The sequence below is a fragment of the Camellia sinensis genome, chromosome 8, assembly GCF_055761805.1.
Source record: "Camellia sinensis isolate YWXY chromosome 8, ASM5576180v1, whole genome shotgun sequence".
NCBI lineage: Eukaryota > Viridiplantae > Streptophyta > Magnoliopsida > Ericales > Theaceae > Camellia > Camellia sinensis.
Genome location: NC_138968.1, coordinates 155,003,253 through 155,016,327, shown reverse-complemented (window position 1 = coordinate 155,016,327; position 13,075 = coordinate 155,003,253). Strand labels below are relative to the sequence as shown.

Genomic DNA, 13,075 nt, shown 5'->3' with positions numbered 1-13,075 from the left:
GTTTGTTTGTAATGGGTTTGCTGACTTATTTGGGCTTTGCGAGATATGAAGCATATTATATTGGATTGTAAAAATGTAACCCATATTGGTAAAGTCAAATACAATCCTGTACCGTGCTTGGTGGAGACCACGGGTGTGTTTGGTTTGTATTTTAAAACACATTTTTGGAAGAAAATTTTCAAAGATTTAAATTTTTTTTTTTTTAAAATTACTTCTCTTTTTATTATACATCAATCAATTATTTTTTCTCCCTCATATCTCCTTCTCAATCATTTTTTCTATCACATATATTTACTCAACTATAACAAAATATCAAATCATTTCAAACTTTCAAATTCTAAAATTATTTTCAAAATATAAAACTAATGAAACTAAAAAAATTTCTAAAGTCTCTCTAAATTTTTTTTTTTTGAAAATTTGTCTTAAAACACAGGCCAAACGCGCCTCACATTTCTGGTTGTTTTGTAAAAATGATTAAAAGTTGGTTTTTTAATGTTTTTTAAAATGTATAAAAATTATGAAAGATGATATAATACAAAATAAATTAAAATTTAAAAAATAACTTTAATCATCCTCTCAATATAACCCTTCGTGGGACAGAACGTGGCAAATTGTAATTCTCTCTCAAAGCATCATACCTGGAAACAAAAATGAAATTGTAAACGTAAACAAAAGGGGTGGTCGAGTTTAAATCATGAAAGTGAGGCAAACTAAACAATAATAAATAATAAAAAAAATAATGATTTATTTTATAGTGTTAAACGTATGAGGATTATTAAACTCGTAACCAAAGAGTGTTAGAATAGCGCGAGAGTTGTTTGCATACTCATGTGAGGGAGATTAAGAACTATTTTAAGGAGATGGTTATAATTAATTTTTTGATTAAAAATTGATTATAATTATTTTTTTATGAGAGAGAGAAGTGGGTTATAATTTGAGAAGTGGATTATAACCCATTTCCCGAAAGGCCCTTAATACAACCCTGCAGTCAAACATGCGCGTTGAGCTCCCAATCCCATCACCAATTTCGGTTCAACCCAACGGTTGAATCGGTTACCCATCCACCCAGTTCTTTTTTCGATTCACTTAACGATCCAATTTTTTAAACATTGGTCTCCATGGTCTATTTGTGAATTTTGAATTTTGATTTTTGATTTCATGTCATCATATTTGCTTTACTCTATTGGTGGTGAGATTGATTAGCAATTTATTGAGTCTCACATAAATTATATTTATTTTGTAAAAATATTATGGGATTATTGATCTTTTCAAAGGGTAGGATTAGTAATTTTACGGAAGTTGAGATTCACAATCTAATATCAGAGAATTGGAGATAAAAATACAATTTTACTCCTACTTTATATGAATAACAGAGTTTCTTTTAAAATACATCGAATGCTTTGACATAAATTTATAAATTTAATCACAATCAACAAATATCACTATATTAGTACATCATTTAGGCTCTCAATTCAAAATTTTGCCCTATCTTATTTATTTATTTGCATTGATATGTACGTTGAGGACACTTATTAATAAGACAACCCTTCCACCCCAAAAAAAAAAAAAAAAAATTGCCATCTTAAAAAAAATGTTTTGTTAATTGGTTGATTTAGGATATTTTGTATTGATTGTTTGTTTTGGCAATTTTTTCCTACTCAGACCATCTTAAACGTTTACTCAGATGTTTCATCAAATTTAAATTTGATAAAAAACAGTAACTTTTTCCACTCTAACTATTTCATTAAACTCATATCAAATAAAGGCAATAATATATTTTTCATCAAATTAAGAAATTTTTTATCTTTTCATCAAATTTCACAAATGACCGTTGGTGGACAATTGGATGGACAAGCGGTTAGACGACCAGATTTTGGCCACACAACTTGCTTGTCAATCAAAAATTTACTTTATGCCGGATGACCAGTTAAATTTGATGAAAAGTTTCGCTCACCATTAGGGTGCATCATATCAGATTAAACTTTTTATCAAATTTTTATTTAAATTTGATAAATTTTTTGAGTAAGTATTGGAGATACTCTTAAGTATCCGAATTGTAACTTGTCATTTTTGATAAAATTAATTCAAAATATATGACATTAAATATTCCTCAATAAATAACCAGTAAGAAACTTCTTCACAGCAATGTTATAATTATGGGATGAAAGTGAAATACTTTTTTCTTTTTTGGGTAAATTATACAAACAGTTATTGTAATTTACATGATGTGTTAATTTGGTTCCTGTTATTTCAATTTGCTCAAATTTTTCCCTTAATTTAACGGAGTGTGTTATTTTAGTTCAATAAATAACAGTTGTGAAGTTTGGTTGATAGAAAATCAAACTATGTGTTAATTTGATCCATATAGTTTACACAATGTGTCAAATTGGTCCTTGTCAAAATTGCGCAAATTAAAACAACATAGATCAAATTGACACATTGTGTAGACTTTCCGTCTATTAAACTTAACAATCATTATTTATTGGATTAAAATAACACAATCTGTTAAATTAAGGGATAAAATTGAGCAAATTAAAATAACAGGAACTAAATTGACACATTGTGTAAAATATAAGAATTATTTGCATAATTTACCCTCCTTTCTTTTAAGATCCAAAAGTGGAAAAATTGTTTGGCCGCCTCAGAAATGATAAAAAGAATTGGCTGGTTTGGTTTTGGTTTTCAAAAAATTTAACTTTTTAATTTTTAATTTTTTTTTGTTTTCAATGATTTTTTTAATATTTTAAGTATTTTTTTTTAAAGACACATTTAACATAAATATACTTAAAAAGTATAATACTTGTGAAAAAAAAATCTTTAAAAAATCACTACATACCAAAAATATAAAAAAAAAAACTAAAATTTAGTACATTTGTCGTATTTTTGTGTATTTTCTAATATTTTAAAATAAATTTTTTTACAAATATTTTACTATTTAGATACATCTAAGTAAGGTGCATATAAAAAAATAAAAAAAATGCTTAAAATTTTAAAATATTCACTAAAATCAAAAAAATACGAAAAATAAAAAATTCAATTTTCAAAAAATTAAATTCAGAAAACTGAAACCAAACATACTGAATACCATCTCATTGTGTTTGGTTTCAGTTTTTTGAATTTAATTTTTTTGAAATTTAATTTTTTGTTTTGCACATTTTTTTAGTAAATATTTTGAAAATTTTAAATAATTTTTTTTTTCACTTTTTTAGATGTATCTTACTTAGATACATTTAAAAAGTAAAATATTTATAAAAAATTATTTTAAAAAATCAATAAATACATAAGAATATAAAAAATATATTGAATATATATATATATATGTTTGTATTTTTGGTATTTAATAATTTTTTAAAGATTTTTTTCGTAAATATTATACTTTTTAAGTGTATTTATGTTAATTGTATCTAAAAATTAAAAAATTATTTAAAATGTTAAAAAAGTTTAATAAAAATACAAAAAATAAAAAATCTCAATTTTTTAAATTTTGAAACCAAAGAAGATAGTCTTTCCTACGCTAATATTTTCAGACGGAGGAAATATAATTATATACATATTTTTTTACAGTTATAAAGTGACCATATTATTTTTATAAATAAATATATACTTTCATTAGTGTTTATTATAAAATAAATTTTTTTACATTACATCATATAATTATATATGAAAGGGAGACTTATTTATAAGTCTTATTTCAGACACTCATACTAGGTTAAGTCTTGTGTAATTTTTTATAAAGTTTCAAGTTTTATTTAGATAGAAATATATTCTACAAGATCCTATGAGTTGTAAATAAATAGTATTAATATACTATTATATACTATAATGGCAAAACCATATATAGGAAATTGAATTTAAAAAATAAAAAACCTAATAAGTTTGCAAAACGTAACGTGACACGTTACGTTACGTATATGTAGATGTTATGTTACGTTTATGTAGGTGTCACGTCACGTTACGTTTATGTATTGTCCCATCTGATATGGTCACGTTACGTTATGTTTATGTAGGTGTCACGTTACGTTTCGCAAACTTAATCTATGGTAACATTCAATTTCCTATATAGGAAATTGAATGTTATCATAGATCATATTTATATGAATGTAAATTTCAAAATACACGAACAAGTAACATTTTCACATTCAATTTAAAAAATCAAAAACCTAATAAGTTTACGAAACGTAACATGACACGTTACGTTACGTTTATGTAGGTGTCACGTCACGTTACGTTTCGTTTATATAGATGTCACGTTACGTTTCGTAAACTTAATCTATAGTAACACTCAATTTCTTATATATGATTTTACCATTATTTATAATATTAACAACTAATATTGAGGGTAAATGTGTTACTCAATTTCATACAGGATTTATAAGAACATAATTTTTTTAGTAATATCATATGTAACATAAGTCTCCTTAATAAAATTTATAGATAATTTTATCTATATAAAAATCTTGTAAATTTTGTTGTTGTTTATCATTAATAAAGATGGAATATGAATAAAGATGGAATATGAATAACGGAGATGGTTTCGACATCAATAAAGCCAATGGCGAATTCTCGAAGACGACGACTAGCCTGTTGAGTCAAGAAAAAAAAAAAAAAAGAAAAAAAAAGTAGACGATTAGTCTATATATCTGAGTTAGTGCGTTTTTATTGCTATATAGAGACGCAAAGCATTCCAATATAACTTTATTTTTTAAATTGAATGTGTGTGAATGGCACCACAAATATCTCCATGGTCTATTTGTGAATTTTGGAATTTGATTTCATGCATTCATATTTGCTTTACTCTATTGGTGGTGAGATTGATTAGCAATTTACTGAATCTTACATAAATTATACTTATTTTGTAAAAATATTATGGAATTATTGATTTTTTTAAAGGGTGAAATTAATAATTTTTTAAGAGTTAAGATTCACAATCTAATATCAGAGAATTGGATATAAAAATACAATTTTACTCACACTTTAGAAGAATAACAAAGTTACTTTTAATATACATTGAACACTTTAACATAAATTTAATCACAACCAACAAATATCATTATATTAGTGCATCATTTAGGCTCTCAATTCAAAATTTTGCCCTATCTTGTTTATTTATTTGCATTGTTTAATATGTACTTAAGGACACTTATTAATAAGACAAACCCCCTTCCCTCTCCCTCTTCAAATTTTGCCGTTTTAAAAATAATTTTTTTTTTGTTAATTAGTTTATCTAAGATATTTTGTATTGATAGTTTATTTTGGCAATTTTTTACTCCTTAAGACCATCTCCAATGCTTTGTTTCATTAAATTTGATGAAAAATAGTAACTTTTTTTACTTCAACTACTTCATTAAACTCGCATAAAATGAATGCAACAATATACTTTTTCATCAAATTATGCAAGTTTTTATCTTTTTATTAAATTTCGCAAGTGATCGTTGATGGATGATTGAGTGAACGCTTGGCCGGACGATCAAAATTTAGCCGCATAACCTGCTTGTCAATCGAAAATTTACTCTGTGCTTGATGATCGGCTGAATTTGATAAAAAGTTACGTCTACTATTAGAGTGCATCATATTAGATCAAGCTTTTTATGAAATTTTTACTTAAATTTAATAAAAATTTTAACTCAGTATTGGGGGTGCTCTTAACCATCCAAATTCTAACTTGTCATTTTTGATAAAATTAATTCAAAATATATGACAATAAATATTCCTTAATAAATGACCAGTAAGGAACAACAATGTTATAATTATGGGATTAAAGTGGAAAACTTTTTTTTTTTTTTGTAAATCCAAAAGTGGAAAACGTGTTTGGCCTCAATTTTTAAAATTTAATTTTTAAAAATTAAAATTTTTATTTCTTTATACATATATTTTTGTTTTTAGTAAATATTTTTTTTTTAAAATTTAAGTAATTTTTATTTTTATTTTTTTAGATACATCTTGATTAGACATATTTAAAAATAAAATATTTGTAAAAAATTTATAAATACATAAAAACTATATTGAAATTTCGTATTTTTTTATTTGTATTTTTGGTATTTAACGAATTTTTTAAAGATTTTTTCACAAATATTTTACTTATGTTAGGTGTATCTAAAAATTAAAAAAATTATTTAAAATATTTAAAAAATCCAGTAAAAATAAAAAAACATGCAAAAAACAAAAAATTTAATTTCCTAAAAAGTGAATCCTATGAAACCAAACAACAAGATAGTGGGGGTGTGGATTGATTTTTTAGTTATTTTAGCTTGGAGATAAAAAAATCTTGATTGAAATAGATTTTTTTTTAAATTTTATAAAAAAAAAATTATAATTTAAATGTGACATTTTATCTTATTAATTTTTTAACTTATTTTATTATTTTACGATTAAAATAGCCTTTTAACCCAAAATCTGCTATCCCAACGAGTGGTAAGCTAAAACGTTTGGCACTCACACGAGAGAAAAGAGAGACTTCTTCATCTACCAGACAAAAAAAAAAAAAAGCAAACAAACAAACAAAAAAGAAAGAAGAGAGACTGAGTGATTTAACTCCTAAAGTTATAGATACATGTACACCATCGGCTAGAGTTAAGCCTCTCCAAACCTGATCAGTTTCTTATAACTCTTTTCTCCTACAAAGCTGATCTTCAATCTTGGGTTAGTTGCCTCTTTCATTGCATCATCTATCATCTCTGCTAAAAGAAGTTTATTATTATTATTATTATTTTAGAGCAGCATCTTCAATAGCTACTCTTTTTTATTTTATTTTTTTTGTTAAAATACAGTTAAAAGCTTGATTGTAACAGTCCAAGCTCTTATTTTTTAATCAAATGTTTTTGAAAAATTCTAAACGTAGCTGTTTTAATAATTTTTTATGAAAGAAAACGATCTTCCATCCTTATTTTTTGGGGTAAAATTTCATTAAATGTAAGTAAAAATATGATTGTTAAAATTTGGTAAAAGATTTGGTTCATCTATGTTTTAGTAAAAAATTTGCCTCCCTTTGATTTGATATAGATTTGATGAAATATTTGAAACTTAGTCATTTTTTCATCAAATTTGATTTTGATGAAAAAATTGATAAATAATTAGACATGCTCTCAATAATGATCTGATTATATGCCTATCTTTATACAAGTTATATATATATATATATATGTGGGAAAGACTATACTTTCTTAGTCATAATTTTTAAAAAATAAAGTCATAATCAAATAATTAAAAATTTTATAAGTCATAAATAAAATATTATCATAAATAAAGAAAAAAAATTAGTCATAATTAAAAGAGAAAATAGCATAACTAGGTCGCATAAGAGGGTGTATATAATAGAATTTCCCTATATATATATATGTATGTATGTATTATACTTCACTTGATCTGCTGTAGCACTGGTTTTTTAGGAGAGAGTTTACTTTTTCCTCCTCCGAAAAAAAGAGATCAAGATTTTCTAATAGCATGTGAAATTGAACTATAAAAATCATCAAAATCAAATAGGGGAAATTATAACATATCATTTAAACAAATCATTGATACCCAAAATCTTAATGAGTTGAGGAAGGTTACTAAAGTAATCATTTCTAACTCTAGTCTAATGACATTTTGGCAACTATAAATCCAACAAAATCTCTTCCCCAAATTATGGGCACCATATAATTTATTTAATTTCTTGTTTAAGATACCCAAACAATATTTTGAGAGTTGATAATCTTCTTATTAGATTCGTTGTAACGGATTGATTATTTGATTCTATTTGTGTAATTATTTATTTATTTATTTACGAATTTTGGGTGTTCAACCCATAAATGGCAAGGAAATTCCAGTATGAAAAATATCAGAAAGAAACATGGAGCCAAGGTTCTGAAAAGCGGTTGCAGTCGCCGTAACGGTGGCGGTGACGCGGTTGCGGTTGCGGGGTGTAAAGGTCGTAGTGTAACGGTTGCGGTAACCGGAACCGTGAATTTTTTTATTTTTCGCACAATTTGAAAAAAATTTACCGATACACATATTTTTTTTCTATGATCATATTTATTGGGTTAAAAATAAATATTGATCAATTTTTGTAAATTTTTAAGTATGATCCAATATATTTCATATTTTTAAATCATTATAAATTGAGTTTTTTACATTTTATTTTAATAATTAATAACTTTATATTATACAAAAAATTAATTACTAACTATTATATATAAGATAAACAATGACAAAAGTAAGAGAATAAATAAGAGCCTAAATATATATATACATATTTTAACCAAACTAAGGCCAAGTTTGGGAAGACTAAATAAGTGCACTTTTTGTCTTTTTGGACTAAAAAATTGAGATTGAAAATATGGATGTTTGGGTTAACTTTTTGACTTTTTATGGAAAAATGTGTAATAAAAAATTGTAAAAATTGGTTTGTAGAGGAAAATTTGAATTGGGAGTTGTGCAGCCGTAATTGTTGACTTTTGGTGAATAGTGTTAACTTTTTAACTTTTTGAGTAACTTTTTGGCTTTTTGGCTTATTTGGGACTTCCCAAACTTAGCCTAAATAGATAATGACCACACTTATTATTATTATTGTTATTAGTATTTTCAAACAATATATAGATAGACACACACAAACAAAATGGTTTAGTGATAGCAGCTGAATAGAGTAGCATAGGTCTTACAGTTTTAACAAATCAATAACATGTTCTTCATCTTCCCTCTTCTCTCTCTCTATCTTTTGCTCCTCCATTTTCTCTCTTTATCTTCCCTCTTCTCTCTATCCCTCTTCCCCTATTTTCAGCTTTTTTTTGTGTGTTTTTTCGAAAGAAACAGTTTGAAACCGTTACGTAACGGTGCGTAACAGGCCGTTACGACACCGTTACGACTACTATGGCAGCCGCTACGGCCGACACACCTGTGAATCTCAATCACACTGCAAAAGCGGCCGTAACGGGTGGCGGTAAACGCCAAAACCGTTACGTAACGGCGTTACGTAACGGTTGCGGCCGCTTTTTAAAACCTTGCATGGAGCTAAATAAAATGACACAAGTTATAGCTGTCTTCACTACTGACTGAATCCGAAAGATATAATATAACCTCTAACTGGATACAAATTGCAGGCAAGATGAAGATACCAGATCCAGTGGTCAATGTCCTTGTGCAAGATTTGATACATCAACTCTACACTGAAAGTAATTACATTCTTGAATTCCAGACTCACTTTGCAGAGATGAAGACTCAGCTTAACCATATGCAATCCTTCATTAGCGACGCAGACAGCATTAAGGAGAAGCATGAAACTGTCAAGACTACTTTGATTGATCTGAGAGAACTCACTTATGAGGCTGATGATTTGCTGATTGATTGCCTAATCCGAGCTGACTATCATACGAGGAGAGTGAGTTCCTCTTGCTATCATCGTTTCTCTCTTCGTCAAATTTACTTCCATTATCAGACCGGAAAAAAGTTGTCAGGCATTAATAACAGAATCGCCAAGATGCGCACCAACTTGAGTGACTATGTCACTCCAATTCTGGGGCGAAGCAGCGATGAAGACGCTGGCAACAGAACTATAAGGTGGACTTCACAGGTTTACGATCAGTCCGGGATTGTGGGATTGACAGAAGATAATAGCAGAATCAAAGGATGGATTTTGGCCAACAATGAGGTTTTGCATCGGGTTGGGATTGTGGGGATGGGGGGATTGGGCAAAACCACCCTCGCGCAAAAAATCTTCAACGACACGCATGTCATTGCTCGCTTTGAAAAGAGAATTTGGGTGTCAATTTCTCAAACATTTAGTGAGCTTGATATCATGAAAAGCATATTGAGACAGGTTAGAGAAGATGATAGTGGATCTGATACAGGCGAAATGTTGCACAGAATTTACCAATTGCTCTCTCACAAATCGTACTTGATTGTCATGGATGATGTGTGGAGCACTGCCAATGGTTGGTGGGATCGGATCTCCAATGGGCTACCAAAGACACCGGGCCATAGCAGTTGCATCATAATCACATCGAGGAACGAGGAAGTTACGAAGAATATGGGAGTTGTGGATGCACGAATTCACCGGCCAAGGCTTCTGGACGAGGAAGAGAGTTGGTCTTTGTTCTGCAAAGTGGCTTTCATGGCAACAAAAGGGATATGTAAGAATCTTCAAATAGAAGGAATAGGGAAGGAAATTGTGAAAAAATGCCAAGGTCTTCCACTCGCTATCAAGACAACGGGAGGGTTATTGTACTCAAAAACATCTTTCAGCGAGTGGAAACGCATATGTGATAATTTCCACGAAAAATTGGTAACAGAAGGGAATAGCTCTGTACTGGCTTCTTTGCAGCTAAGCTATGATGAACTCCCTGCTCATCTCAAGCATTGCATACTATGTTTCTCAATTTATCCCGAAGACCATGAAATAAATGTTGAGCAGTTGGTTCGGTGGTGGATAGGGGAAGGTTTTGTGCACGAGAGGAGATCAGAAACTGCGACAGAAACAGCTTATAGGTTTCTATCAGAACTAATCGGTAGATGCCTCGTTGAAGTCATGCGAAGGAGGAGTTATGATGGGAGAGTTTATAGTTGCAAAATGCACGACATGGTTAGGGACTTGACGATTAGGATTGCAAGGGAAGAGGCATTCACCAGCTTTGATGATGGAGGCAGGCAGATACCCACAATGTATTCTCGGCGTTTGGGCGTTACCAATGAAATGAAATTCCATTCCCTGGAAAATAATTCAAAGATAAGAGCTCTGTTACTCATGGATAGTCGATCGATTAGACTTAAAAGGAATGCTGGTTTGGCCAAAATAATGTCTCTCAGGGTCTTAGACCTCTCACATGTTAAGTTGGAAAACATTCGTGTATATGATTTCTGGCGTTGGATTAGTTCCTTGAAACGCCTCTCTTGTTTGAACCTATGTGACGTTGCAAGCCTAATCGAAGTGCCAGACTCAATTGGAAAGCTTTGGAACCTCCAGATTTTGATCCTAGCAGAATGTAGTAACTTGCAGAAATTACCGGCCTCGATCACAACGCTACACAAGCTCATTGTTTTGGATTTGGGGAATTGTCCGGCTCTCAAGTACTTACCAAAGGGGATTTCAAGCCTCTCTGATCTTCAAGAGCTCTATGGATTCAAACCGGCAAGTCTTGCACACACCGAAAGCTGTCACTTTGGCGAACTTAAGAATTTCATTGACCTTCGAGTGTTACATTTAGACATAAACCAAGAAAGCATAATTGAGGACGAGGAGCTCGGAGCACTAGCAGATCTGCAAAAACTGAGGGTGTTATTGATCAATGCTGAAAATTGCGAGGACGTGAATATTCTAGAGAAGCTCAACAAGCTCACCCCTCCTCCGCATCTTGAAGAGCTGTACTTTGGGCATTATCATGGAGAAGCTACACCGGATTGGATAAACCCTAACTCACTTCCTGAATTACAATATCTTTGCCTTGAGTATGCGAGGCTTGTTGATATGAGTCCGTTGTTTTGGAGCAGTGATGGTGGGAATTCATGGAAAGTTGAAGGGCTGTGTTTGAAATTCTTGCCTAGATTGCAGGTGGAGTGGAGTAAGGTGCAGAGTGTGATGCCTTCACTGAGGTACTTGGAAGTTAGCCACTGTTATATGTTGCAGTCATTTCCCTGTGATGTTGTGAATCTTGGATCATGGACGAAAAGAGACGAAGAAAGCGAGGATGGCAACTTGGTAGTTGATACCATCAATGCCCAGAAGAGTGTAATGAATAATTAATATGCGACTCAGATTCTTTTTTGCGATACCATAGATGTTACTGTATTTGTTTGTGTAGTTACAGGATGATGTTTTTAAGTTAGTTCTCTATGAATTGGTATTGTATTGTATTGTGTTGTTCTATGCATTGGTCTGAAATTTGGTAGTTTGTTTGTAATGGGTTTACTGATTTATTTGGGCTATGCGAGATATGAAGCATAGTATATTGGACTGTAAAAATGTACCCCATATTGGTAAGTCAAATACAATCATGTACCATGCTTGGTGGAGATCACATTTCGTGGGACAGAACGTGGCAAATTGCAATTCTCTCTCAAAGCATCATACCTGGAAGATCGCTGGTGGTAGGTAGTGCACAAAGGTAGTTGCGGAGGATCGAAATTGGTTTTTGGCTGTCGAAAATGGTGGATGACGTGAGGCGATGGCCAAATGTCATTCTTAGTTGGATGCAGTGAGCAGAGATGATTGTCAGTTGAAGATAGGAATGGCCAATCATATGTCTGTCTATAAGCATCAGTGGCCAAACTTGAAATCTTGCTTTGTTCAATTCTGGATTGTTTCGTATCAAACCAACTCCAAAGTATTAATTAATCAAGGTCTGCATTTTGGCATTGGTTTTGTATTATTGTGCATACATTTTTTAAACCTAAAAAAGTTGCCTAGCGCGATTTGAGCCAACTCAAAGCTTAAATATGAATTATATACTAGTCTTGTTCCGGACACTATTTTCTAGTGTCTATTTGCAATGGAATTGGAGTCCTTGTGTGGACTTCGTTTTCACGGTTTGTAGGTAATAGATTATGCAATAAATTTTTTTTTTTTTTTTTTTGGTCTCTAATTTTATTCATTAGATACCATAAAACTTGCATGTTGGTTTGAATTTAATATTATGACAACTTTTTAGGAGTGTATCTTTAAAAGTTTGTTAGTTAAGATTATTGCAAAAGCATTTATAGGCACTTGTTTATTTATTTATTTATTGGTACAACGGAAGTAAAATCAAACAACTCTATATATGTAGCCACAAAATCCATTATTCTCAAAATTCATGTAATTTTGTCCTTAGAGCACTTTTTGATGTACAATAGATTCTTACCATATCAATTATTAACACAGGCAAAATTAAATAAAATTTTTAAGAACAAAGGATTCATTTGACATACGTAATCAAGAAACAAAATTTTAGACACTGAAAATTGTTATATTTTGAAAGTTAAATTGATAATTTATTGAGTAAATCATATGGATATATAGTTGCAATTAATCAGTGGAGTATAAAGTAGGAATGTGGGATAAATAGACATGTTTAAGTTTTGCTGTCAACATTAGCTAGTCAACTATTGTTGTTATGTCCATTGCTACACC

At 30.1% G+C, this 13,075-nt stretch overlaps 1 protein-coding gene across 2 annotated transcripts; it reads left to right on the top strand.

The window, feature by feature from the left end:
* The first annotated feature begins 6,402 nt into the window (after nt 1–6,402).
* On the top strand, nt 6,403–11,984 carry LOC114259938 (disease resistance RPP13-like protein 4). Of its 2 annotated transcripts, none has more exons than XM_028199966.2 (2): nt 6,403–6,639; nt 9,075–11,984. In XM_028199966.2, exon 2 carries the CDS (start codon nt 9,080–9,082, stop codon nt 11,708–11,710), a length of 2,631 nt encoding a protein of 876 aa, XP_028055767.2. In that variant the 5' UTR covers nt 6,403–6,639; nt 9,075–9,079; the 3' UTR covers nt 11,711–11,984. The 2 variants fall into 2 exon arrangements, with proteins under 2 accessions (XP_028055767.2, XP_028055768.2); XM_028199967.2 differs by having other exon boundaries at nt 6,444–6,639; nt 9,170–11,984.
* Nucleotides 11,985–13,075: the final 1,091 nt, after the last annotated feature.

Excerpts from the sequence above, each read along its gene's own strand:
- LOC114259938 (XM_028199966.2), top strand. The coding sequence starts at position 9,080 with ATGAAGATACCAGATCCAGTGGTCAATGTCCTTGTGCAAGATTTGATA.